Source organism: Salminus brasiliensis, chromosome 12 (genome assembly GCF_030463535.1).
Source record: "Salminus brasiliensis chromosome 12, fSalBra1.hap2, whole genome shotgun sequence".
NCBI lineage: Eukaryota > Metazoa > Chordata > Actinopteri > Characiformes > Bryconidae > Salminus > Salminus brasiliensis.
Window position 1 is genome coordinate 24106281 of NC_132889.1, and position 27310 is coordinate 24133590.

The following is a 27310-nucleotide window of genomic DNA, read 5'->3' on the forward strand; positions in this document are numbered from 1 at the left end:
GTGATTAAACATAAGAGACTCAGTCATCATCCTGCCTCCTCCCTCTTCCAGCCCCACTGGGAAGGCTCTCAGAACAAAGGATCTCCTGGGTCTGTCTGTAGAGCAGCTCTTTGACAGCAACCTGCCACTGAACTTGCTCCTTTGGTCCATAATGATGGTGTGCAGTGGGTGACCATCATCGTCCATGATGGAGAGCAGTTTGTGCAGTGTGCTCTTCTCTGACACCTTAACCACAGAGTCCAGTTCTACACCAACCACTGACTCAGCACGTCTGACCAGCCTGTGAAGTCTCATCTCGTCTCTCCTTTTCATGCTGCCTCCTCAGCACATCACAGCATAGAACAGACAGCTGGACTCCACCTTCTGGTAGAACATCTGCAGGAGCTTCCTACAAATGTCGAAGTACCCCAGTACACAATAACTCTTTGTAAGCATTGTTGGAATTTGCTGGAGTTTTTGCAAGTGGGGAAAGTGGAGAATCACATTCGGCAAAACCCAGTCATCTTGAGACATCGTCTGAAAGTAGAAGTACAAACTAACCACTGAAGCCACAGTCTGTGTTTGCAAAACAGCACAGCCACAGGCCTGCATGCTAGAAGACACAGTGCACTTTGCTTGTGAAGATTCAGAGAGGTGTGAAGGAACGTATAAACAAAATATAAACATATTGGAAATAAGTATGAAAATTGATGGATTTCATTAAATTAAATGAAATTAAAACTTGAGGAACGTAAAAATCCTGTGTTTGTGTTTGTAATAACACTTTCGGCCTGCCGGCGGGCCACGGGTCTTTTAAGGGGTTAATCATTTTCCACCCATGTAGTGTGCACGTCTAATTTTAGAACCATGTCATAACACTACCTAAACACATTCAGGTTCATTTAATGTTAAGTAGTTTTGTTTTCCCAGTCAAAAATGACTGAGCTATTATATATGATTAAATACCATAATAATATATATGTGTGTGTGTGTATATATATATATATATATATATATATATATATATATATATATACATGTATATATATATATATATATATATATATATATATATATATATATATATATATATACATGTATATCATCAGCTTTTTATTAGCTGAAGTTTTATTTATATACTTTATATTTTTGGGTACCGGCACAGTCAAAAGTGAACCATTTTATTAAGCCCACATTTACATTTAAAAGCTTAACCATATTAAAAATGTAAACATGTTTAATAAATAAATCACGGAACAACACTAAGAACATAAAAAAGTGCATTTCCTGAAGGAAAAGTAGAATGGTTGTGCATTTTAAGTGGTTCCCTCCTCCAGGAGGTGGTGGTTGCTATGGGGTTGCTTTGTAGTTGCTAAGCAGTTGCTATAGTGTTCCAGGTGGTTGATTATGTGTTGCTAATTAGTCGCTGTGGTACCCAATGTGGATGATTAAGTGGTTCTAGTGTATTTGTATCATCTGCACACGAGAAGAGTGAACAAAGATTTGCGCCCATTCGTTTCTATGAGGGGGAAACCTTCAATAATCCCGAATGTCAAGATCAGACTGAACAATCTGGAGATGGAACAACTGAAAATGTGGAAAACTGCAGAATGGAATTTTTCATACCCTTATTATATTATGTTAAAGACTTGCAGGATGTTTTATTATACTTTATATATTAAATGTTTATATAATATATAAGTTCAGTCATGCTCTTCACTGGCTTCCTGTAGCAGATTCAACCCCCTGATGTTGGCCTACAAAGCCAGGAATGGACCAGCTCCTCCATACTTGATGGCAATGATCAAAAGCCCAAAAAGTGTGCTTCAAGCTTCAAGAACGGCTCGACTTGACCCACCATCCTTTAGGATCCATGGAAGACAAGTGTTTAGGCTTTTTTCTGTCCTAGCACTGAAGTGGTAGAGCAAACTTCACCTGGGTGTCCGAACAGTAGAGTCACTCACTATCTCTAAACCAACTGAAGATTCACCTCTTCTGAGAGCACTTGGGTAAAGTCTAGTGCAGAGTATTATGGTCTCCATACTGGCTTTTGTGTTTTGTAGCTTAGAGGTATCTTTTAGGTTCAATAGACGATACAAACTAGCCTGTATGGAATACTTTTATCAAAGTTTTTGTCCTTTTTTGATGTTACTGGTTACATTTTCTTCACTGTAGGAGACACATTGTTTCTATTGGGTAACATAGATAATCAATAGTACGATATATATATATATTTTTTTTGCAAAAATGGAATTTACAGTAGGCTGTAGAGTGTATATGCTATATACTGATATACACTATTATCTATTTAATATTCTAGTAATGTTTTCAGTATGCCATTATTATATTGTCATTTAAAAGTACACAGTTTGTGTCTATATATGTATGTTTTCATGGGTGTGCAGCGTGTTCTTGTGCAATCACAGAGCTTGTGTGTGTGTGTGTAAGGTTACGTTATTGCTTATAAATGAATATGGGTCAAAATGAATTGAAACCACACAATGTTCAATACTGACTTTTGTAAACGTTTGAAAAATTCTGTTGTGAATATTTCGCTGCTGTCCAATAAAAAACATGGATGGTGTAAATAATCCTGGATTAATAGACCAATAGAAATGCTTTACAAAAATCTTTTTTTCACCTCTTTTATTTAATAATTCATTTATAAAAGGAATAGTCAAGTCAAATTAGTAATTAGTAAAAGACAGAAAAAAAGAAAAATAAATGACATAAAAAGACAAAAAAAAGACCCCCAGTAAGCACAGTGGCAAAGAAAAAACTCCCTCAGAACTGGAGGAAGAAACCTTGGGAGGAACCGAGACTCACAAAGGAGACTCATCTTCCTCTGGTCAGATTTAAAAAAAATATATATTAATAAATTTTAACAAACATGAACCATTAACAAAGCTACCAAACATGAGTTTTCGCTGCAGATTCTCACGATGGAAGCACGACTGCTGGAATATGCAAACCACGCCTTGTTGCCGCTTGTTCTGATTGGTGGAGAGTGTGAGCGCGTCTCTCAGGGCGGGGCCTGTTGCGCGTGTCCCCGCGCTCCACCAATCAACACTCACTGATGCCAGTTCGGAAAGAAGCTCCTGAAACATGGTGAGTAGATGTTTCTCTACTGAAGATTTGTTTCTCTTAGATGTAAGGCGCTTTTCCTCGTAAAGTCCCCAGTCCTGAACGAACACTTACAGTGTTAAATCGACAGAGTGTCTATTTAAATGTAACTAGACAGGTTGTACTTGTCAACAACGCCACTAAGACTTCATTCAGCAGCGTTGTGCGATGTGGTCAAATCTCCCCTTACCTAAACTCGCTAGTTAATATCCTAGCTAGCTAAATGCTGGTAAAGCAGACTGGGCTGTTGTTTTGCCATGCTCTTTTATCTACACCTGTGTTCTGCCTAATACAGAATACCTCTGTGTGTTTGTAGTAATAATGTGGCTTCAGCTCAGTGTGACCTGTTAAAGTGATGCTGAAGTGCAGTCATGTGCTCCCTGTTTCCAGAACACCATTCATTGTTGACCCTTCAGAGGCCCTACAAAAGCCTGGCCCTGAATGCAGAGATATTGTTAAACAAGAAAAGGATACATATAGATTGTGAAAAAGAAAAAGACATGTAAGATATATCAAGTCAAGTGGTCAAGTGGGTTTTTTTGTCATTTCAACTACATACAGAGTACACAGTGAAACGAAACAACGTTCCTCCAGGACCATGGTGCAACATAGACACAGTGCATACAGAACACAAGTGCAACACAAACAAACAAGTGCGGACAGAAAACACAACACAGTACAGACAGAGAATAATGAATAATTGGGGTTAGTATGCAAATTCTGCAGTGTGTATAAATATTGAGTCCAGTGAGGTAGTAAAGTTATTAGTGCAAATGCTTTGTGCAAAAAAATGCTTCCCATTTCCCAGAGTGTGTGCATGTAACAGAAAAGACATCAGGTCAGAAGTTGAGTTGAGTTGAGAAGTCTGATGGCTTGGGGGAAGAAGCTATTGCAGAGTCTGGTCGTGTTGGACCGGATGCTGCGGTACCTTCTTCCTGATGGCAGGAGGGAGAACAGTCTGTGTGAAGGGTGATGTATAATGTAATGTCAAATAACTAGATGTCCCAAGTCAACAAGTAAACAATAAGTGCTATGCTCTCCTCTCTGTTTACAAGTACAGGCAGAAGCAGACACGTGTTTACAGAGTTGTGGTTATGACGTGGAGCTATTTGTGGATGTGCCGGACGACGACCTGATATGCAGTATATGCCAGGGCGTACTGCGCTGCCCGGTACGAGCAGCCTGCCACCATATCTTCTGTAAAAAGTGCATCATGCAATGGCTAAAGCGGTATGTATTACGTTTCGGTGTGTATTAGGGTTATGGATCACGTTGACTTTCTAAACAGTGACAAAAAAGGGGAAAGTTGTCCATTTTGTCTCTAGACAGGAAACCTGCCCATGCTGCAGAAAGCCTGTCAACCAGAGCCTGATATATGTCATGTTCAAGCTCAGCAAAGCCATTGGTCGGCTGAAGATCAAGGTAGGATGCTGATGAAAATGTGATTGTGTACAGTACACTACAACTTAAGTGCTGCTACCCAAGACAGCCTCAGAGGAGGAAGGGCCGATTAAGCAATTGGACTGAGGCTCCAGACCACTAGGGGCACCACTTTACTGGTAGTTTATGATGCAAATGCAACTTTCTTGGAAAGTCTTAAGGGGAGGAATTCTTAGTTTGCCCTGGGGCATCTGTAGACGCACTTACTCTAACTATTTACTGTACTATACTATACTATAAGAAAAATATAGCAGTATTGGACGGTTAGGTAACAACACCGCCTTCCTCGTCACACACAATGTTCAATCCTCCAGATGGGCAAGCCCACCACGCTACACAAATAAGAATCCCTGGACAAGACTCATAACACTATATTTACCTACCTACATGATTCAAATGTAAGTTGCTGTATATAAGAGCATATGCTTAATGCCACGAATGCAAGGTAACTGTTTAAAGAGGCTACTAAATAATTTTCTAATAATAATAATTACTACTAATAATCATAATTTAGGTTTTCTTTGACCAATAACAGTATGTTTGATTCCACATGGCTTCATTTATTCAGTAAAGAGATTTTCCTTGTTTCTAAAAGAAACTTTTAACCAAGCAAGGAAACTTTTAATAATGTATATTTCTGCCTTTAATAAAGAATCATAGACGACCCCTTCTCCCTCTTTTAAAGGTGTTAAATAAATATATAATATTATAACTATAAAATTCCTACTGTTGTGCTGTAGGGCTGCAATGATTAGTTGTCAAAGTTGACACTGCTTATTCACCACTGATTAAACAAGCTCATGCTCTGGCTTGTTTGCAATGAAAACCTGCACTCCCATCAACCCCTTGTGGATGAGCATAGACACCCATTATATAATTGAAAAAGCAGCTCTGTTGTCTTACATGGGGGTGTGTTGCATAATGGTAGTTGCAAGGAGGAGGAACATAAGATCATAGATAATAGGTGTATTGTTTGATTAATATTAAATGGGGGTTGAGAGGGTAATCCACAGGTTCTCAACCCTGTACCCCTGCATGCCTGGGTTTTTCTACTATGTCAGACATACTTCACTTTAAAAGAAGTTTGCTAATTAGCTGATTACTTGTGTCAGGTGTGATAGGACCATGGAAAACAGTAAAATATGCAGGGCACCATGGCACCATGGTTGATTACCTTGATTAAACCTATTAAAAATATTGCAGCCTTGTTGTCATATAGCACCCTGATTCAGAGTAGGGCTGCACAAAATATTGGAAAATACAGACATTGCAATAGCTTTTTTTTTTTGCAATATATATTGCGATAATAAAGAAAACAGGATATTTTACCAAAAATCAATAATACAGTCTGTTATGGTATTAATAATGCACTCTGTTTGTCCTCTGGTAGATCTGTCATAGACCATGAGAAAAGTGTGAATGTTCCTTTTGTATCAAGCAGCAAATGAGTTGGAATGTTGTCTTATGTGACATTGCGTGTCCAGCATGTGCATGCCCACATTGCAGTGACGATTCTGAAATGATATATTGTGCAGCCCTAATTTAGAGTGTAAATCCTAATCAGAACTCTAAAATTACATTCACATGACCAGGATGAAGGCAATGCTCCGACTGCCTGCCCAAATCTGATTCATGGTATATCTAGATTCTATCAAGATTGGTTTATGATAGTCTGGACAGCCACAAACTGCATGAATTCAGAGTTTAGCTAATCGGATCCAAACCACAGTTGGAGATTTGTACAGATGCGTTCCAGTCTGGATGCTCAAATTAGATTTCCAAGTGTCTTTTAGGCCACTTGCCACATGACAGACAATGACCTTGTCAAATCCAGAGCGACCTCAGTCTCTCCTGCTTCTGCTTATGAAAGCAGCTCTTACAGCGTTACCACAGCAAACCATGCGGAGAGGTTTGTGATGTCTAGACATGCAAATCCGATCTGATCAAATCTGAATTGCCTGTAGTCTGAACATAGTGTGTCCAGTCCGATCTTGTCAAATCAGATTTGATTCACTTTCACAACCAACAAATCAAACCCCTCCTCCCTCCCCCTCAGTGCAGGAACGAGATCCGGGGCTGCCGAGCCACTTTCCCACTGTCCGAGCAGTACTGCCATGGCATGGGCTGCCCATTCGAGCTCATCTCCTGCCCCTACCAGGGATGCCGGGCGCAGCTGCTGCGGCGAGACCTGGAGGCACATGCGCACCACTGTGAGCACTGGAGGCAGACGTGCCACATGGGCTGTGGTGCGGTGCTCTCGCAGCACACCCGCACACAGCACAACTGCTACCAGAAGCTGCGGCGGCAGTACGAAGCCAAGCAGCAGAGCCACCGTGCCATCGCCGCCACCCTGCAGAGGAAGATGAGGAAGATGCAGAGCACCATGGCGCACATGAAGAGGCAGATCAGCCTCATCTGCGAGAGCTTGGAGGTCATGGACGACGTGGAGGAGGAGGATGAGGAAGAGGAGGTGAGGGGCAGCAGCTCCTGAGAGCTTAGGAACTAGGAATAGGTGATTCAGTACTGAAGTGTCAGTGCACCGAAATTCTGGAATTCTGGGTGATGCTGATATTTTTCATGAACACATCTGCTGACGCCAGTGCTCATGCCGGTACACGTACACACTATATGTCCAAATGGTTGTGGACACCCCTTCTAATGAATGTATTCAACTACTTTAAGTTACTTTTTAACACCCATTGCTGACACAGATGTACAGATGCACACACAGCTTTTGTTTAGTCCCTGTAGAGAAGTATTGCCAATAGAATAAGACTCTCTGGAGCAGATAAACATGAAACATGAATCTAATGAAGGCATGAAGTTAAAGATAACACATCCCTTTAATATTTTAAGCAGAATTACTTTTTTATTTCTGTCTTTTTGCAATTTCAGAATAAAACAAAAAATACCTGGTTATGAACAAGCCATAGTGCTAACAAGGTTAGGTAAGGTCTGAGAACTTGGTAAAAGTTCTCTAAAAGCTCAGATATTCAGAGAAAAGATATGCTTTAAGCTTTTACATGGTGCTGCTTTCCTCATTCTTCAAAATTTTGAAAAGAATGTTTCATCTCTGACTTTATGCCATTTCTCTCTTAACTATTCACAGTAACAATGTATATGACACTGCAAAGAGAGAAATTGCCAGGAATGGAATAGGATGCATCACAGGATTAAACACATATTGTTGAACAACCTATTGTATACAGACTTTAGTGTATATACTGTATACACACACACACACACACACACATATATATATATATATATATATATATATATATATATATATATATATATATATATATATATATATATATATTTATATTTATATTTCAAAAATACCAGTGCATATAGCACTGTTCACTATAGAAATCACAAAGATGTTAAATGACCAAGGCTAGAGTTAAGCTGGATGGTGTGTGTGTCCTGCATCAGTGTTTCCCAACCCTGGCCCTGCACACCCTACGCACCCACTTCAACTCAGGGAGGGCTTTTGTTAATTAGCAGCAAAAACACCAGGTCTACGATGACCTACGCAGTCTTCTGTTCCTGAACTGGTTGAGGTGTGATATGGCACTGCTATAGTTGAGAGTGATCAACCAGTGAGAGGTTGCAAGTGTTTAGCCATTATTGAAGTTCTTATAACATTGGAGAACTGTTAAGAATTCCTAGTGTTTGAACAACAATGCATTGTTTACATGAGATTTTGTATTAACAATAAAGATTCCCTGTTTTATTCAACGCATTTCCTTTAGTTTATTATGGCTGATTATTAATTAAATACATTTAATAAAATGGACCTGTCTTGAGTCGTAACTGATGGTGAATGTGGTCCTCTGTCTAGTCGCTTGTGTCTGTGGCCGCTAGAGGACGTGAGGTCACAGCAGCTGAAAATATCGCGAGAGTCCTGGTGATATAAATACTGACGGAACTCTCGTCCAGCCTTCTTCTTCCTGAACTCACATCACGTAAGTCAGTGTGGTTTCTGTTAGCGCGAATATAATCCATTTATATCGCTGCCATCTCTTCATGCACAACATAATGTTAGTGGCAGAATACATTAATTGTAAATTTCCGTTGTTGTAGTGCTAAATTACTTTGGCAGATCTAGTTTTGTGCCCGATATTTGGGTAAATTTACAAATGGCGAGCTGCCGGTTAAACTGGGCTCTAGCTAAGTGTCTTGGACCATCTTGCGGTTATTTTAAGTATGTTAACGCCTCATAAGTGTAAATACAAAAGTGTTAAGTTAAAGTGTTCGTTTTAAGATGTTAATTACTGGTTCCAGTGACCAAAATATTGGCTAGCATGGTGGCCATCCTGTAGCTAGCTAGTAAAGCAGGCTAGCGCTCTATTCATCTCACAGCATGGCGGCTGTAAAGAGCAGTTGGCCAGTCATTTGACATTAATATACACATTAAATTGTCCCTTTACAGCAAATGGCGGACGACGCCGGTGGTAGAGGAGGTTTTCGCGGAGGTTTCGGCACTGGTGGCCGCGGCCGTGGTCGTGGACGGGGCAGAGGCCGCGGAAGGGGACGCGGAGCCCGTGGCGGCAAGTCCGAGGACAAGGAAGTGAGTGGACACTGTCACTAGTGCAAATTTATTTTTAAGGGGTTCAATAGGAGTTTCTGTTCTGCATTTGGATTATTATTATTATTATTATTATTATTATTATTATTTTAAAATTAGTTCAATAAGATGCACTGAAATCTAAGGTTAATGTCTAAGGACATTAAACAGTGCAAGTAATAAGCAATGAATGGGTGTAATGATGAGAATTTAGAGTGCTGTAATGTTGACCTTTTTATATATTTTATTGACTGATATTAAAGCTGCTGTTTTTCACTTTAGTGGGTGCCCGTGACCAAGCTCGGCCGTCTGGTGAAGGACATGAAGATCAAGTCCTTGGAGGAGATCTACCTGTATTCTCTGCCCATCAAGGTGTGTAATAACTTCTCTACAGTTGCTTGATGTGAATGGTATTTGTATTTATATATTTTTGGAGATTGAGTATCTTTTATGTTTATCATATTTCAGGAGTCTGAGATCATTGATTTCTTCCTGGGATCAGCCCTTAAAGATGAGGTGCTGAAGATCATGCCTGTCCAGAAACAGACTAGGGCTGGTCAGCGTACCAGGTTCAAGGCAAGTCTTCCCTCTTCCCTCTCGCAGGTTTCGTTTCATAATGAGTCCTTGTCATGAGACCTTATGTCATTTACGTTTGCTGTCCCATTAGGCATTTGTTGCCATCGGTGACTACAACGGCCACGTTGGTCTGGGAGTGAAGTGCTCCAAGGAGGTGGCCACTGCCATCCGTGGAGCCATCATTCTGGCCAAGCTGTCCATCATTCCTGTCAGGAGAGGCTACTGGGGTAACAAAATCGGCAAGCCCCACACCGTACCCTGCAAGGTGAGCAATGCTTTATGGAATTGCTAATTGCTATATAGTTTGTGTTTAACCTGTTGGTTCAGACTTGCATAGACTCATGTTTTATTTGTTGTGGACTGTCTCTTCAGGTTACTGGCCATTGTGGTTCAGTACTCGTGCGTCTGATCCCGGCTCCTCGTGGTACTGGCATTGTGTCTGCTCCTGTTCCCAAGAAGCTGCTCATGATGGCTGGTATCGACGACTGCTACACCTCAGCCAGAGGCTGCACGGCCACCCTGGGCAACTTTGGTAAGAGAGGGGGGGCTTTCTTAAGAATAGTTTTTAGAAAATGCCGGAGTTTCTCGTGCTTAGTAATTGGCTTTGTGTACTTCAGCCTTTTCTCATAGTCCCTTGCAAGCATTTGAATTTACCATGATGCATTTTTTTTCTTTGCAGCCAAGGCTACCTTTGATGCCATCTCCAAGACTTACAGCTATCTGACTCCTGATCTCTGGAAGGAAACTGTGTTTGCCAAGTCTCCTTACCAGGTAGTTACAGTGCTGCTTCTGCCTCCATGTTTTGTAAGTTAAAGGCTGTATTTGAGTTCCTGACCATTTTCTTTTCTTTTTAGGAATTCACTGATCATCTGGCCAAAACTCACACCAGGGTCTCGGTACAGAGGAGCCAGGCTGCTCTTCAGGCAACATCCTAAATTTTGTACAACTGACTGAAATAAAGTCCTGGAAATGAAACAAACCTCACTTGTCTTCCTTGCTTAAAACAGTAGTATGAGCAACTTGAAACTGGATTTGGTTACAGATCAACTGGAATACTTGGTGTGGAGGTAGTGGGTAACTGTTAAAATAACTAGTTAATTCCAGGACTGCACAGCCTTGTTGGTTAAATGCCTTGGTTTGAGCTGCTGGACAAATCTGGCCATAATCCTAAACTAGAAAAGTGTATTTCCGGAAGGAAATGTGGATGATGAGGCAGTGGTGGCTCAGCGGTTAGAGCGCCGGGCTATCGATAACAGGGTTGTGGGTTCGATTCCCAGTGGCAAGCTGCCACTGTTGGGCCCTTGAGTAAGGCCCTTTACCCTCTCTGCTCTCTGGGTGCTGGAGTTGGCTGTCCACCGCTCTGGTGTGTGTGTGTGTTAACACAGATGAGCTTAAATTGTTTGTCCCCTGCTGGATTATTGTTAGCTTCGATAGTGGTGTCTCTGGTGTTGCAATTCCATCTTAAAACCCAAAAAGTGCTGTTTAATGACACGGGGGGCATGTTTATTTACCTTAGCTTCGGTATTAACAAATGCAGTTCCACCTTGTTTTTTGGCACATGCTGGACCTGATACCAACAGCTCTTCAGTACACCCCACCATTGCTTTTTTCAAGTGTGCTGGCTATACTGGTGAAAAAAGGGATTTTCCCTAAAAAGCATGTTTCTAAATTTGGTAATCTTGACTTTCCCCAATTTGGTACTGCCAATTAACCCACTCTTTCATAACTTCCCCCCTAACACTAGCAAAGCTCCTGAAACTAGAGGAGGGGTAAGGACTTGTATAAGTGTCTGGTTATATTTGTGAAGCCAGTCATCGCCTCTCTTCAAACTGCAGCCAACCTGCTCAGAGGAAAGTGCTGGTTCACAGCTCCACCGCACCAGCTAACAGATGCCTGTGCTGACCAACATCGCTTTTAGAGTGATAAGGGGACAGTGAGCACAGTCAATTGTGCTCTGACACCAGACATCAATGTAAAGCATTAAAAGCATTCTCAGTAGAAACTAATTTGAATACATTTATTTATTTTACATGTTTTTTCACATATTCCAGAAAGCTGGACAGGGATGAAATAGGAAATCAGGGTTTATGCTTCCTGTTGCTGTTCCGCCATCATCCTCTCTTTCTGCTTCATTAAGCACTTCCGTGCATTGGCGTATGCACCGAGGTCCCCATCTGAAATGCAAGCAAAGCATCATGCTATAAGCTGAAATTCTTAGCATGGAGTCACAAATGTTAAAGATGGAACTGAAACTGAATTATAATTAGGGCACCATGTGCTTTAATGGAGCCAGGCTTTTGGTCTGTTAAGCATTCAGCCATTGAGTGGACATGGCTCCAAATCTGAATTTCAGAGAGTTTAGATTTCAAGTTATTAAGGACCAACTTGATGTGTACAGTCCACCTTCATGGCATTTACTAGACGTCTCCAGTTACATTCAGAGAGAGTGCTAAATGGGGCTTTATGGAGTAGTCCGTGTAAGTCTACAGAACTGCCAAAAACAAACATCCATGGGTAGAAATGTTTAAAGATGCAATAATAGCTGGATGGGAGGACTGCACTCACAGCGTGATTGGTACTGCCTGCTGACTTCACGAAACTGCTCAACTTCCTTGGCACAATTCTGCTTGGCGCTATTTCCCTCACGCTGCTGGCAGACACCAACACGCCGCTGAATGATCTTGACAATCTCCTGATCCACCTTACTGCAGGGCAAAACAAGGGGTCATTAAGGGTCACTAAGAAACAGGACATCATTAGACACAGTTCTACCCAAATGAGATTTTCTGACATTTTAATGCTACTAATGCCCCGTTCACACCTGCTCACTTCTTGTGATCTGAACTAGTCTCTGGTTAGTCAGACTGAAATCCAATTGCTGTGTGGGATGGAATGTGCAAATATGGGGCAGTGGTGGCTCAGCAGTTAGAGCGCTGGGCTATCGATAACATGGTTGTGGGTTCGATTCCCGGGCTTGGCAAGCTGTCACTGTTGGGCCCTTGAGCAAAGCCCTTTACCCTCTCTGCTCCCCGGGCGCTTGAGTTGACTGCCCACAGGAGGACAAATACTTGCACCTTTACCTTTAAATATGTGCGTTGCATGGCAGTTATGTCTGCCATGGAGTGGTTGTTGAATGTGTCTTGGAGAGATGGATGTGTTTACACTGCATCTCGGACCACCTCCTGAAGTGGTTTGAGTGAGAATCTGTATTCATTTGACACTAGTTTACACTTGTTTTGCCTTATCCAGATATAATCCTGATACTCAAAATGCATGAAGTGACCAGGTCTAAACAGGGTCTAAAAGTCTGTCGATGTAGAGTATGGAAACAAAATGGTTGGTAACATTTGCGCACACAAAAACATTTAACGTCACGTGACAAGGTTGTGTCCCGGTGTCCCAATGTACACAATAGCACACTAAATGGTGAGTGGGACTGGCATTTTCTTACCCATTTTTCAGTTGTAACTTTCACACATTAAAAAAAATAATAAAATAAAAATAATGATAAAGGAAATTTGAAGTGTAGCTACTAAGTTACTGCTTACTAATCTCTCCTCCACTGCATCTCTGCTTCAAAATAGCAAGTGTAGTCGCCCTCTTTGCACTCAGTCAGCTCTGGCACGCGGCGGAATCGCTGGTGGTAGTAGTAGTACTTCTCTTTGCGCTGGAGACTGTCGAGTAAGTCTAGGGAACAAACGAAAATCACACAAAAAAGGCATGCATGATTAGCTGATGATTAACTGCTTTAATCATGATCACATTTTTTTGCAGTAACAGACCACACTGTCCTTCACATGCACAGAGTTCCCTGCCACACTGAATGCGTTTCTTCATTTTTGATGGGACAATTGTGAACGCCTGCCATGTAATAAGATTCTGAACGTGAAGAAAATTCAATTAATAAAACAAGGTTGAAGCAAAAACTGATTTTTTACTGTAATATCTTGAGAACATTTACACTTAGTGTCTTAATAAAGGACATTTTAGCTGACTATTCACTTCCTTTTCTAAACCACATAGAAAAGTAATAATAAGTAGCAACACATAATAGCTAATGAATGTCTCTGAAATGTGAACTAGGTGGATGCAGCCAAGCTTTCTACATTTTCTAAATGTTTACATCCTGGGAAAGTCCATGACAGACATCCATACACAGACAAATATATCATATCAGAAATCATATCACAACATTTAAAGATATTTTCAGGAAACACAATACACATCACGATAGACATGATCACAGACAAAATGCATCAGCAGTGACAGATAAAAAAAAATACCATCCAAATACTCTCCCATACTAAGTCCAGTGATTTTTATTCAAATTGTGCTGCACTTTATCCAACGAAACCAGCCTGATTACACAGTTTGTAATGAAACGTGCAGTTGACCAGTGTTCAAGCACTGACCACATCCTTGATGTGCTTAAAAAAAAAAAAGTATACTGTGTATCATGACACGCTAAAATATTGTCATACCGCCCATCACTAGACATAACAGTGATTAAAAGCTTTTTGGTACCAGTGATGCTTCCTAAATTTATGGACATCAATCAAACAGGAAATGGATACTGGATATTCAGAATATTGTCTTTGCATGGATCCACGTTAGAAAATGCACATGCAGCCACACACGCACCGATGTGGTCCTCATAACTGATCGTTTTCTTACAGCTACAGTCATCACAACACTTTAACGAACACAGCACTGGAGGGTCGTATCGTGCACCTCTACAAAAAAAAGCATTAAGAAAAGAAAGGCCAACCCAACTCACACTTCCACAGCCAGCTAAGCTCTTCAAGACCAAGTAATGAAGCGCTCCGTCTACAGCAGAGGCTTGTGGGTCTGGGTTGTTATTAGCCAGTTAGCTAGGTAGCTAGCTGGCTAGCTAAGCTAACTCTCTAGCTCGCTAGGGAAAGGTCAGGCAGCTACACTGCTCTCCCAAACGCAGTTTTCACACCGAACCTCCTTGTTAGAGTTAAGGGACGCTCTCATCATAAAGAAGCACCGTCTACAACCTGTAGCTATCCAGCCCAGACAGACCAGGGTCAGCTAGCTAGCTAGCGAGCGAGCATTAGCTCAGTCGGCTAAACTCACACTTAAATGTGGTCACTGGCAGATCCACAGTGTAATGAAACAAAGTGGTCACGACATTCAGGGGGTTCGGAATAGACGTCTTGCTTTCCACCACCGGTGTCCGGCGCGGGGGCTCGGGGTACACATCCTTATCGTAATCCTCCGGCATTTTTCAATCCAAACACTGAAGAGAGAGCCTTCATAAATAGCCCTCCTGTTCGACCTCCAGTCGGCTCCCCTCTCTCCGCAGTGCGCATGCGCGGCGCTGAAAACATGGCGGAAAGGTCAGCACGGAGGAATTCACTCCTTGACATACTTTCACCTGTGCTTATAAACAGATTTAATCGATGAAATATGTTAATTAAGCATCAATCTGGTGTTTTATTTGAAAATTTCTCATTTTGTTTCCACTAAAAGGTCGAAGGTGAAAGGACATTAGCAGACGGTCGTCTTTTTGCCGCTAGGTGTCGTTGTTACTCTGTAGGTAAATAGAGGGAGTGCGGTGGGGCGTCACAGGTGGCTGGGGTGGCAGTGAGTTTGCCCCAAATACTCAACAACAAAAAAAACAAAAAAAAAAAAGGGAAAGAGCTGTTGTGCGATTGATTGACTGCACAAAAAGACTGGCCAAGAATTCAGAGCTCTCCTTTTTGCAGACTACTGTAAGCTCAGGGAAAGAGAAACTAGTGGATTGCTGCTATTCTGCAATCCAGGCACCAAAAACATCACGCTCTGAAAAGCCCGGCATATTTGCAAATGTAGCGACATGTTAAGTACTAAATGTGCCCCAAAACAGGTCTGGAAAGAGATCTTTAATAAATATCCCTCCTGCTCGACCTCCAGCCCTCCCCTCTTCCCTGACTAAAAGTCAACATGGAAGAATTCACTGGTGAAGTCACGCTCTGACTGAGGGGGGAAAGCCCACGGTAGTGTCAAATTTAGTGACATGCTAAGTTTGATTAAAAGAGGAAGCAAGTAAACCACATGAACCAGTCTACTAAACAGTCTACTGAAAATGTTAACTTTCAGATATGAGGCTTATCCTCTAAACATGTATGATTTCAGCCTCTGTTTGCTGGACATTCCTGCCTACACATCAATGTCCATGGCCCATTGGTCCCATTAGTCCTACTGAGCAGATAATCACTTGTGTCTTTCCTAGTTTGCCATTTCCCAAATGAACGCAGCCATGTTGCAGAAACTCAGTCTGACTAAAGTTCCAGCGGGAACATATTGTAGGTGTTTTAGGATATATTACTTTTTGTTAGACAGTTTTGGCAGCATAATAGCCTAAGATCTGGCCATTACGAATGGCTGATATCCCTACAAGTAATATCGATAACTAATATTAACATTATCAACTCTTTCACAAGTTATTTTTTCAGAGACCTTCTTTGTGATTTTCACACTGCAAACCAGCCTAAAACCTTAACTAATAGCCTTTACATTAGTATAAAAAAACTTGCTGCTAGACATGCCGTCTATGGAAGTCCAGGAAGGTCATGATTTAATGATATTGTTCTGTATTGTTATCTTGTGATCACACCTTTATTTTTCTTGTGATCTCAACTAAATCTTATTTTACTTAAGAAAACAATAAGCTGTAATCTTATTATAACAACTTATCTTGAGATCATGAGAAAAAACAGCTGTGATCTCAAGAAAACTGTTTGTTATCTAGTCAAATGAACTTATCTTGAGATCACAAGAAAAAGAGGTTGTAATCATGAGAAAATGGTACAGAAACATCTACAACTAACATACACAACTAAATATTGTCAGTTTCAGAGTTGATGCAAGATCAAGCTTGAAACAGCACACACTCACACTCCGTCAGATTTTATGATTCTGGCTTTCACCAAGTATGTTTAATTTTGCCTTCCTTTACTGCATGCATTTACCGTTTACCATGTATCAGAATCAGTTCAGAAGCTGCTGACTCTGGTCCTTGACTTCCACATTTCTGCACCTTTCCATCTAATACACCACACCAGATCCATTTAAATGTAGGGTTGTCCAATCCTGGACAATCCACAGCTTGCTTTAATGTTCAGATGCCCCTGAAAAGCTCCATTGCTTGCGTCTGGTGTATTAAATTAGCATTGGAAGTAGATCTCCAGGTGGAGACCACTGAACTAAACAGGTCATTAAAGTAGAGGTTTGGCGAAAAAGCAAATGATGATCATGATTCATCATGTAAAGATACTGCAATAGGTTTATTGAGCAATGCCATCAAAGAACCACTCCTTTGTGCAGGACCTATGAGTGTGAAGAACCTTTAACCTTTATTATATTGACTTATTTAAACCTTTAAAGGGTTCTTTAACAAAAATGGTTCTTTATAAAACCAAATGTTGGTTTTTCTATGGCATCAAAGAACCATTTGTAGCATCTTTATTTTTAGGAGTGCAGTCAGATTAAGACATGTGCTTCCATAGTGAATAGTAAATTGGACTTGGACTGTCACTGATTGCATCTCGGTAAATCTACGGCCAAATTGAATAAGTTTGTTTTGAAAAAGCTAGGAAAATGGAACGGACTGGAATCAAAATAGTTATAAATAATAATAATAATAATAATAATAATAATAATAATAATGTATTAACATTAACATGTCTTGTCTTGGCTGATGTAACTAGTCTTTCCAGTCAAATGTCATGTTCTTTTTTAAATAGAGTCTGCACATCTTGCACTTATTATACATTTTGAACTGTAAGTAAATGCAAAGGATGTAAAAAACAAACGCAAATTTGGACATTTTGTAATGCAGTTGGCTAAATCAAACACTACCAGATGCAGTGGACTGGTTTTGAACTGCTGAAGTTCAAGTGAGCTTGTACTGAATCTTTTGGCTGGTCTCAGTTGAGGCCAAAAACTGAATGCTATCAAGACACATGATAGACCCCACTTGAGTACTACAGCACCACATCTTGTTCCATGCTTATGCAGGGATGCAAGTTTTGAGGCATGCACCATAACAGGCTCCACCTTTATAGTGTGTCCATACTTGTAAAACCTAAACTGTGCCCTTTTGACTCATTCCTCCACAGATGCTGGCTGACTCCACTGAGTACTAGAACCACATCCAGTGTCATCACTTGGCACCACCAGGCTTGTATGAAAAGCAATACCGCTCCATAACTGGGCCAGCCACCAATTTAGAGCACTTCAACTCTGTGTCGTCTTAAGTATGAGTCTTAGAGCAGCACTTGGCACTGTCTCTTTCTGCCTCGCGCTTGGACCGCCAAGACAGTCATGGTCAGTGATCTTACTTATTTTCTAGCCTTAAAGCTATTTAACGGGGGTCGTTCAGTGGTTTATTATCCTGTAGCGGTTGTAGTGGACTGAGTATGATGACCTCTAACAAATTGGAATTTTGTGGCTGTGGAAAGTGCATTAACAGGAAAACTTTGAGGTCCCATGTGTAGAGGTAACATGGCGTCAGTGCCTTTTCAGTGTCAGTCACAGGGCAGAACGAGCCATTCATGATTTGAATGTTGGCTGTTTGAAATTCTAAATACCACCAACAATCTCATATTGTCTGTTTTTGGTACCTCCATTAGGACTTGAAAGGGAACCTGTTTTAATCTAAGTTTCAGATGTTGATTTGTTATCTTGTAATCCACTAGACTATAATAAAAATATATATTGAGAAAAGCATTGCAAAATGATCTAATACATCTTATTGTGAGGTTGTAAGAATATTATTCATCAGTGCATTCAAAGCCTTCATACATTTGTACTTGTTTTAAGTAATTCTATCAAGGACATTTTTCAGAAACAAGCTAATTAATCTGCCACAATGAGAAGCATTGGTCATCTTCACTATATTTGAGATACTATTTGCTTGCCAATAAATATTTTTGGCAGTAATAGAAGGTAGTCTGACCTCATGTATGTCTTTCACATTAAAGGTGCCCTAGATTGAAAACTGTACAACAGTAACTCTTTTCTTGACATTTGCCTCTGGGCCAGTGCCAGGTGGACATGTGTATCATAAAGCCTGACTGCAGGCAGTGATGTCCTTCTGTTCCATCATCAGGAACTAATGAAACGAGTCATAAAAAGAGCCATAAGAACTAGCTCTAAGTTAAGTGTGAGAGTAAAACATACATATCATTATATTGTTTGTTCACATTGCCAGTTGCTCTTTACATTGTGTAAACATGTTAACCAAATCATTTTTAGTGTTTAGTATTGTTTCCCTTTGATGTTATAAAGAATATATATAAAAGTCAAAATCAAGAAAAGGGAGTTTAATATCTGACATAACATGTAATTGCAAAGTTGTTTTGAATCTGCTATTGAATCATATATATATATATATATATATATATATATATATATATATATATATATATATATATATATTTGTAAGAGTTTTATTACCTAGTAATTTAGGTTAGAAATGTCAATGCTGCAAGGATTGATTGATACAGGGAAAACACAATGAGAAAGACAAACTCTGCAGTGTGCAACAAGACAGAATTTGAGGTGATCAGACAAAAATCCAGAGACTAGTTCAAAAAACATAGTTTGAAATGATTGTACAAAAGACCTTAGCCACATTTAATACACATGTATTTACAATTTGAATTTCTAATATATTCAATATGTAAAATTTTAGCTTGATCTGATGTTTGTCTGCTAAGAAACATATAGTATTATGTGGCATTTATACCGCCCCCTATTGATGCACATGTACAGAAAGGTACAGACTACCTCAGAGTCTAATCCTGTACATACCTGTGAAGTTTCAGATTTTTTTGCTAAAGCATTTTTTTTATTCTTATTTTGTTCGGTATGTGTTTAGTTGCTTATGCTAGACATACTATGTAGAAAATATGTTTTTTTTTGGATAATTCTTGACTTTCAGGATCTTTTTTTCCTTCGACTAGTTTGCGAAAGTAGGTTTTGCATATTCCAAGCACTTCATGATTGGACCACTAATAAACAGATTTTAGAACAGTGCTGCATTTACATTAGCATGGCAGATAGACAATAACTAACCGGATATACCATGTCCTACAGTAGAGCAGTGAAGGCAGTCCATCACCAAGGTTAGTTGTTAATGTTTTAATAAGAGAAGTTCCCATCATAGAAGTCCAAACTTACTTGGTTATGTAATCAAAGCCCCCACTTAAACAAACATGTACAGTTAGAGATATGGAGCATGGAGCTTTGAAAGACTTCATTATGAGTAATTAATAAAACAGCAGCTGGTTTATAGGTAACTTTTTGGCCCCATTGATAAAGCTAAAAAAACGTGTGCACATTCCATAGAGATTATCATATTGGTTTAGGTGGTCCTCTAATACTGGGGATATTTCATTTTTGGGCAGGGGATGTTGAAGTGCTTGAGGTTCTGTGTAATGATATGTGGATGCTTTGTGTGTTGTCTTCATAGTCTCACCGTAAATTCCATGCCCCTCGTCACGGGCACATGGGCTTTCTGCCCCACAAGAGGAGCAAGAGACATCGTGGGAGGGTGCGCAGCTGGCCCAAAGACGACCCTAAACAGCCTGTCCACCTCACAGCGTTCCTGGGCTACAAGGCTGGCATGACCCACACACTAAGGGAGGTGCATCGTACCGGCATGAGTGAGTCATCAACTGACGTTAAGGAATAGTTATTATTACTTATCTGGTTTCTGACACTATATGTGACGTAATGTCCAATGACAGAGGTAGACTTACCGTTTAGGCCATGAATGTAAGCCCTGTCAAAAATTGTGCAATTCTGCAATTGTGGTCATTTCCACTAAGTTAACATGACATGTGCCTGTCTAAACAGCTCGGTTCAGAACAGCCTGTTTTGACTGCCTTCCTTTAAATGACATGGAGCCACTGCTGACCCCAACCTTTTTTATCCCTGTTTGCACAAACTAGCTTATATTTACTTCACCTTGAGTTCACAACTTTTTCTCTCTCTAGCTTGCCCACTAGCTTCTACATACCACACACACATTATTGTGACAATTGTTAATGTTGTTAATGTTAATATGTTAATGTTAATATGTTAATGACATTAACATATAGTTTACCTTGTATGTGCTAGCATTACCATGACTGCTGGTCAGTCCCCTACTTATATTCACAGTCAGGGACATATCTAGGATATCAAGCATACCTAGAATGGCTTTTGTTTTCATGAAATTGCTGCCAGTCATTGTAGATTACAACATGGTTAGTCATTTCCTAATTATGTTAACATGTAACCAATGGGGGAGCTCTGTGTAAATGTGAGATTTTGAGAACATGATAAAAATGGATTTCTTTAGGCCAGTTCCATCCTTCATTGTAATCGAGATTGCCATTGCCATTTTTTTCCACTGACTCAAAGTATAACCAGTATTTTACTCTCACAGAGACATCAAAGCGTGAGGAGGTGGAGGCTGTCACTATTATCGAGACTCCTCCAGTGATTGTGGTGGGAGTGGTAGGATACATCAGCACCCTGAAGGGTCTGCGCAGTTTCAAGACCATCTTTGCCGAGCACATTAGTGATGAGTGCAAGAGGCGATTCTACAAAAATTGGTGTGTTTGTATTTGGTCTTGTTATGTATATATAGCTGGTAGATTTTTAATAAAATGCAAAGCTTAATTAAAGGAATACACCTGTAGCACCTGTAGGACCATACCATGGAGAACATTTTTCAACATATTTCCCTGTATTTTGAACAATAATAGAACATTTTTATTTTTAAAAAAAACACCCTTTTTACTGGGTGTTTTTAGGGCAATGCATTCTCTAAGACACATTAATAATTGCCTGTAATAATATACCAAAAGCTACATATACTGCAGATAGAAAGCAGGTTGTATCACTTTTACTAAATAATTAACAAACTGGACCTTGCTCACAAAGAACACCCTATTTCGATTACTGAAGGATTTGCAAACAGATTAAATGAATTATTGATAGAATCTGATTTCAACAGTTTAATCAAATTGTTATGTACAATGTCTCCTCTTTAGGTACAAGAGCAAGAAGAAGGCCTTCACTAAATACAGCAAGAAGTGGCAGGATGAAACAGGCAAAAAGCAGCTGGAGAAGGATTTCGACCTGATGAAGAAATACTGCTCCGTGATCAGGGTCATTGTTCATTCTCAGGTAGTTAATGTACTCTACTTCACATTCATAAGTATGCATCTAAAATCGTACCCATAAGGAGACAGCATAATTGCCCATTGTTTCATTTTCTGGAGTGTGGAACAAAGCATGCAAGCAGAATAAATACCTTCAGAAAATAAGATGTTGTGAATACTAAAATCAGCAGTCTTGGGCCTGAGCAGTTTTCCATCCTGGCTTTTCATTTGTAAAGAGATATAATTATAAGACACGTTTCAATGATCTACTCAAACTCATTGATGTTCTAGGCTAGGACTAGGCCTTTATGCATTTCTCACACTCTGTATGTCCCACACAGTGCCCAAAATTCCAGACCAAAATGAATCTCATAACAAAGCCACTCCAAAAAAATATCGTCCCCATGGTTCTTGGGTTGGACCAAGACTTTACATTACTTTCCATTTTACATCTCGTTTGCAAAAATGAGTCTTCAAAGAAAGATAAAGATAATTCTTCTGTGGTATCACTCAAAAACCTTTTTAGTACCTTTAATTTAGAAGTTTATAAAGAGCATGGCTCTTACAGTGCTAACATTAGCAAGCTTCAGGACTTCATCACACTCACTGTGTTTCTCATGCAATGGATGAGCCACCCATTACACCTCTGCTCATAATAAATGTTCCTCGCCTGTGTGCATGAGGCTGCGGTTTCAAATGGCAGTTTAAAAATAAGCCACCAAACAGAAGTTGGCAGTGCTTACTCATTGCATGGTCCTGTTACTGCCAATACTGACCAAACACTCTTCTTATGGCAGATATTATATGGCAGTTATAGCTTTTTATATGTCCAGTTATTTCTTCAGGTGTAGGAGACTGTCTGCTTTTCTTTTTTTGGAAATAAGAGCCTAATATCCAGTGTAAACATTGTTAACATCCTCAGTCTGTACTGTATATAGGATTAAGATGCAAAAACAGCTTGTTTTTGAAGTGATAATAGTGGTGATGTCACAGCTATGAACACACAATAACAATATCAATAGCAACAGCAATAAAGAGAAGATGGAAAATGGGGATTGACAAAAGCATTTCCTAAGAAAACGCTTACCAAGAATCTTAAGATAAACACTAAAAGGTTAATAAGAATGGGCTTAAGTCACCATCTTCAACATCGTTCTAAGGATTCTCTTAAATTTGTTATTGAGACAAGTCCTAACAAAGATTTTGGGCTTTAATTTACTTTATTTTCTTAAGAACATTTTAATGATTTTTTCTTTATTCTTTGCTGAATTTTACAGCTTCAGCAATGAAGTGAGACAAACATAGTATTTAAGAAAATGAGTGCACAAAAGCTAGAAGTGACAGAAGGAAAATAGTCAACAAAAAACAGTAAAACAAAATCCTTCTCTGAAAATATGACAACTGTGACATTGCATTGGAAAGCCATTCATTGTTTTTATATAGACAAATAATAGTACTTTAGGAATAAGCTTCTCTTTTACTCTTATTGAATTAGACATTAATTCTAATAATTCCATAATTCAAACTATTAAAAAAATATTTTCTTTTTGTGGAATTTTAAGAGTGATGAGCTTAGGAGAGCGCCCCCTACCCACCCAGAGAGAGCAGGGCCAATTAAGTCCTTGTCGGTTAATTAGCAGTAACAAATCAGGGGGAAAAAGGAGAAAAATTTACAAACAAAAAATATATTAAATTGTAAAAAAAGAAAAAAAGAAAAAAAGAAAAAGGATCCGTTTAAGCAGAGCTAATTGTGCTACCTCAGGGTCCGGGCGCTGATGGCAAAGAGGCATGGCTCGATCCCCAGGCCATAGTGGCAGGGCATTAGATTTTAGCTGTATTAATACCAAATATTTTTTTTCAGGAAAAGCCTTTTCTTGAACTGAATTTTTATATTATAACATTAAATAATTTAAATAGTAAGATACCGTTGAGAATACTTTTTAAACCAGTTTATTATATTTTGAGGAAATGCATTAAATTGTTGTGGCTGATCACAGAATTGTGATTCTTGAGCAGACCTAGCATCCATTCTTAGCAAGTAGCTTTGTGTCTGTTACTGCAGATGCGCTTGCTGCCTCTGAGGCAGAAGAAGGCCCACATCATGGAGGTCCAGCTGAACGGAGGCACCACAGCAGAGAAGGTGGACTGGGTCAGAGAGAGGCTGGAGCAGCCAGTGCCCGTGTCCTCCGTCTTCTGCCAGAATGAGATGATCGATGTAATAGGGGTGACTAAAGGTCACGGCGTGAAGGGTAAGATGGATGACAGGACGTTTGCTCTCAGTGCTTAGTCTTCTCTGAGCAGATGGAATGCTGATACAGGGTTACAAAACACCTCTGGGATGCCCACATTCACTCTTAGCACATTGCATTGCTTTCAGTGGAGAGCTCTGGCCTGTGAGCTAAAGATTTATGACACTGTTTAAGCAGAGGAGCAGAGGAGCAGTGGGTTATGATTATTTCATGAAATTGTACACTCAATCTACTGTGCCCAAACACTCAAAGCTATTATTGCAAAATTAAGGTAAAATATCCAATTTGCTATATTTCTTTCAAATGTAGGCAGTCAGCCAAGTGTTTGGGATTTGAAGCACTAGAGCTATGAGGCTAATATAGCTAGTAAAAGTAATAGTAATAGACCACTGATGTCTGAACATATTTATTCACCACAGTTCATGGTGAGAGAGGAGTTTCGTAAACCCCAGAAAATAGGACCAGATTACAGAATTATGCACAACTTTAGTGGTTTATAGATGATTATATCAGTAAAACACTGTTCTAACGTAATGTCTCAAACCATGTTGAGTTGTTCTGTAATTTCACATAAATTTTCTCCTTTTTGCACAATTCTCATTGTCCCTTTTTGCCGTTTCCAGTTGGCTACGATTCACACTGCAATCCTGCACACTTTATTGTTGGATCATATTCAGTCTTTGTAATTGATCCAGTGCAGTTTGCCAGCTGTCATCTGTCTAAAATAATTTGTAAATTATTTTTTTCATCTTTATCTTTGTGTTTTATGTATTTTGTACATTGAACATTGAGTTCCATACACAGGACCCTTCTTGTATTCTAGGTAACATACTGTAGAGAAGGGGTTTGCAAACTAGGGCCTGGGTCCAGCGCTGTTTGCTTATTTCTCTGCTCCAACAGACCTATTAAACGCTCAACACTTTAAAGCTAAGCTGCTTCTGCACCTCCAGGGGTGACGAGCCGCTGGCGCACCAAGAAGCTGCCCAGAAAAACTCATAAGGGCCTGAGGAAGGTGGCCTGCATTGGAGCCTGGCATCCGGCCCGTGTGGGCTACACTATTGCCCGTGCTGGCCAGAAGGGCTACCACCATCGCACAGAGCTGAACAAAAAGGTTTGATATTTGTACTGCTTTTTTGAACATACTGTCCGTACGTGTGTACACTACAGGCTGGAGACTGAAGAAGCCGGAGAATCACCTAAACAAATTAAGAATGAGTTTGTATCAAAGCAACATTATGTAGCATTTGTACCATGAAATAACAGCTTCAGAATCTTCTTGATGCCCCACTGACCTGTAACAGGGAGAATAGCACTGCTATCATTGCTAGTCCAAGCTTAGCACACCAGAAAAAACACTAGGCATGTATGGAAGAACTGTGTGACCGCATGACCTGAGTCATATTTGTGTAAAATGCTGTAATATTACTCTACAGCTCCAGTCCACAGGATTATTTCACTTTCAGTGACAGTTCTGTATCTCTCAGCTTGTAAAATGCATGTGAAAAGCGCATGCTTTAGGGGTGTCTCGAAGCACGAAATTTCCACCTCCAGACTGTAGGAGGAGCCCAGGACCAGGAAATGGCAATTATTGCATAATGCTGCTTTAAACTGTAGCTGAAATTTGTTCAAATCCATCACTTGTTTTATTTAATTAGGTCTTGAATTGCAAAGTTACGGTTTCAGTTGGTAAATCTTTTTTTTTTGTTTTTACCAGATTTACCGTATTGGGAAAGGGGTACACATCCAGGATGGCAAAGTGGTTCGCAACAACGCCTCCACTACCTATGACACAACCCAGAAGACCATCACTCCAATGGTAATCAAAATCATGGGAATAAAAATGATGGGTTTCTCTTCACATAACTGACTGTTAACATAATTTATCCCTATAGGGAGGCTTCCCTCGTTACGGAGAGGTCAACAGCGACTATGTGATGGTTAAAGGCTGTGTGGTTGGGGCAAAGAAACGAGTGCTTACTCTCAGAAAGGTATGCTGTAGAAAGAGCTGTCTAAAATGTATTACTATAAACACAGAGGAGCCAAAACATTCCAACACAGATGAAGCCAGTAATGCTGATTATCTTGTAAAATGTTGTGAATTAAAGGGATTCAAGTCTCATTACATTTACATCCAGAGCAGTGGTTGGCCATATAGCGTTAGGAGTCTTGCCCAATGACACTAATTGGTGTAGCGCAGGACAGTCAGGATAGTCACCCAGACCGGGGAATCAAACCCCAGTCTCCCACATGGTGTGATAGCTCCATGGCAGGTACTGGTGTAATCTGCACTGCTTGTACCTTACTTTTTTGTGATGTTTATGTGGTAAAGAAGGCCACCTATGGTCACTTGTGTCTGTGTTTCAGTCTCTGCTTGTGCAAACCACTCGCAAGGCCAGGGAGACCATTGAGCTCAAATTCATTGACACCACCTCCAAGTTCGGCCATGGCTGCTTCCAGACGGCTCAGGAGAAGTTTGCTTTCATGGTGAGTCAGGCGGCGACACTGGACTGGAAATTATATACTGTCTTCATTTTAAATTTATTGGAATTCTATATTGTCAGCATATTGCAATATATGAATAGATATTACATTTTTAAAATATATATATTGTATGGGGTGGTTTTTCATCCCATGTCTATTTTGCACTAAATTAAAGCTTACAACTGACTGACCTATTAGGTTGGCTTCATTCTTGGGAGAAAGAATGCTATAAGGTGAAAGGTGCTATACTGAATAAACTAAATAAATTATCCTTCTCTCCTTGTCCTCCTTACTCACAGGGCCCACAGAAGAAACATCTGCTTAAGAAAGCACCTGAGCCTACCCCAGAAGAGCCCCTGTGAGGTGGAGCCTATTTTCTTCACAAATCAGAAAGTATGCAATAAATAAAAGGCAATTCAGTTCATTCAGAAATTAACTAATTTTCGTCTCATTCTAGTACCCATATCACCACCAAAATTTGCGATTTGCATTGGATGGATAGAACTCCCCCTACCAGTACTGGGGGCTAAGGGCTAGCTTGTGCTTCCTCCATGACACATGAAGCCAGCATCTTCCTGATCTGCCGCTAACACAGCATCATAGGAGGAGAACACGGCAGTCCAATTTTGTCACGTCACCTAACAGCCGCCAGCTTTGACTTGTGATGGGAGAGAGGGAGGGTTGCCCCACCCAGACTCCCAGCTACAGATGGCTGTGGCATCTCC

General features: G+C 40.2%; 4 protein-coding genes across 5 annotated transcripts in view; 3 read left to right on the forward strand and 1 right to left on the reverse strand.

Moving 5' to 3' along the window:
* rps2 (ribosomal protein S2) overlaps positions 1-10670 on the forward strand; it is a 267844-nt gene extending 257174 nt beyond the window's left edge. Inside the window, exons 1-8 of one of the 2 annotated variants that reach the window (XM_072693689.1) lie at positions 8454-8513; positions 8981-9118; positions 9398-9487; positions 9584-9691; positions 9783-9956; positions 10064-10223; positions 10371-10462; positions 10546-10670. In XM_072693689.1, coding sequence (XP_072549790.1) covers positions 8984-9118; positions 9398-9487; positions 9584-9691; positions 9783-9956; positions 10064-10223; positions 10371-10462; positions 10546-10626 — 840 coding nt within the window. In that variant the 5' untranslated portion in view covers positions 8454-8513; positions 8981-8983 and the 3' untranslated portion in view covers positions 10627-10670. Of the gene's footprint in view, positions 1-8453; positions 8514-8980; positions 9119-9397; positions 9488-9583; positions 9692-9782; positions 9957-10063; positions 10224-10370; positions 10463-10545 lie in introns of those variants that run through there. The other variant, XM_072693690.1, reaches the window with a different exon arrangement.
* On the forward strand, positions 2922-8507 carry LOC140573568 (RING finger protein 151-like). The gene is made up of 5 exons (XM_072693007.1): positions 2922-2988; positions 4158-4332; positions 4428-4524; positions 6599-7012; positions 8390-8507. Exons 1-5 carry the CDS (start codon positions 2922-2924, stop codon positions 8462-8464), a joined length of 828 nt encoding a protein of 275 aa, XP_072549108.1. The 3' UTR covers positions 8465-8507.
* A 1024-nt stretch (positions 10671-11694) lies between the features above and the next one.
* ndufb10 (NADH:ubiquinone oxidoreductase subunit B10) lies at positions 11695-15010 on the reverse strand. Its single transcript, XM_072693692.1, has 4 exons — positions 14792-15010; positions 13240-13378; positions 12257-12396; positions 11695-11865 (listed from the first exon to the last, which is right to left on the reverse strand). The coding sequence occupies exons 1-4, from the start codon at positions 14937-14939 to the stop codon at positions 11777-11779; spliced, it is 516 nt and encodes a 171-aa protein (XP_072549793.1). The 5' UTR covers positions 14940-15010; the 3' UTR covers positions 11695-11776.
* A 33-nt stretch (positions 15011-15043) lies between these two features.
* On the forward strand, positions 15044-26947 carry LOC140573569 (large ribosomal subunit protein uL3-like). The gene is made up of 11 exons (XM_072693008.1): positions 15044-15054; positions 15188-15194; positions 20175-20367; positions 21135-21303; positions 21745-21880; positions 23918-24104; positions 25055-25215; positions 25819-25920; positions 25997-26092; positions 26469-26588; positions 26885-26947. The coding sequence occupies exons 1-11, from the start codon at positions 15044-15046 to the stop codon at positions 26945-26947; spliced, it is 1245 nt and encodes a 414-aa protein (XP_072549109.1).
* The last annotated feature ends 363 nt before the right edge of the window (positions 26948-27310 follow it).

What these genes read in the sequence shown, in the direction of transcription:
- LOC140573568 (XM_072693007.1), top strand. Translation starts at nt 2,922, where the DNA reads ATGGAAGCACGACTGCTGGAATATGCAAACCACGCCTTGTTGCCGCTT. An exon ending in TGTTCTGATTGGTGGAGAGT is followed by an intron (nt 2,989 to 4,157) that starts GTGAGCGCGTCT and finishes TCTGTTTACAAG; the next exon opens with TACAGGCAGAAGCAGACACG. An exon ending in ATCATGCAATGGCTAAAGCG is followed by an intron (nt 4,333 to 4,427) that starts GTATGTATTACG and finishes TTTTGTCTCTAG; the next exon opens with ACAGGAAACCTGCCCATGCT.
- ndufb10 (XM_072693692.1), bottom strand. Translation starts at nt 14,939, where the DNA reads ATGCCGGAGGATTACGATAAGGATGTGTACCCCGAGCCCCCGCGCCGG. An exon ending in ATGCAGTGGAGGAGAGATTA is followed by an intron (nt 12,397 to 13,239) that starts GTAAGCAGTAAC and finishes TTTGCCCTGCAG; the next exon opens with TAAGGTGGATCAGGAGATTG. An exon ending in CAGGCAGTACCAATCACGCT is followed by an intron (nt 11,866 to 12,256) that starts GTGAGTGCAGTC and finishes CTTGCATTTCAG; the next exon opens with ATGGGGACCTCGGTGCATAC.
- LOC140573569 (XM_072693008.1), top strand. An exon ending in GGTGCATCGTACCGGCATGA is followed by an intron (nt 20,368 to 21,134) that starts GTGAGTCATCAA and finishes TTACTCTCACAG; the next exon opens with AGACATCAAAGCGTGAGGAG. An exon ending in GGGTCATTGTTCATTCTCAG is followed by an intron (nt 21,881 to 23,917) that starts GTAGTTAATGTA and finishes CTGTTACTGCAG; the next exon opens with ATGCGCTTGCTGCCTCTGAG.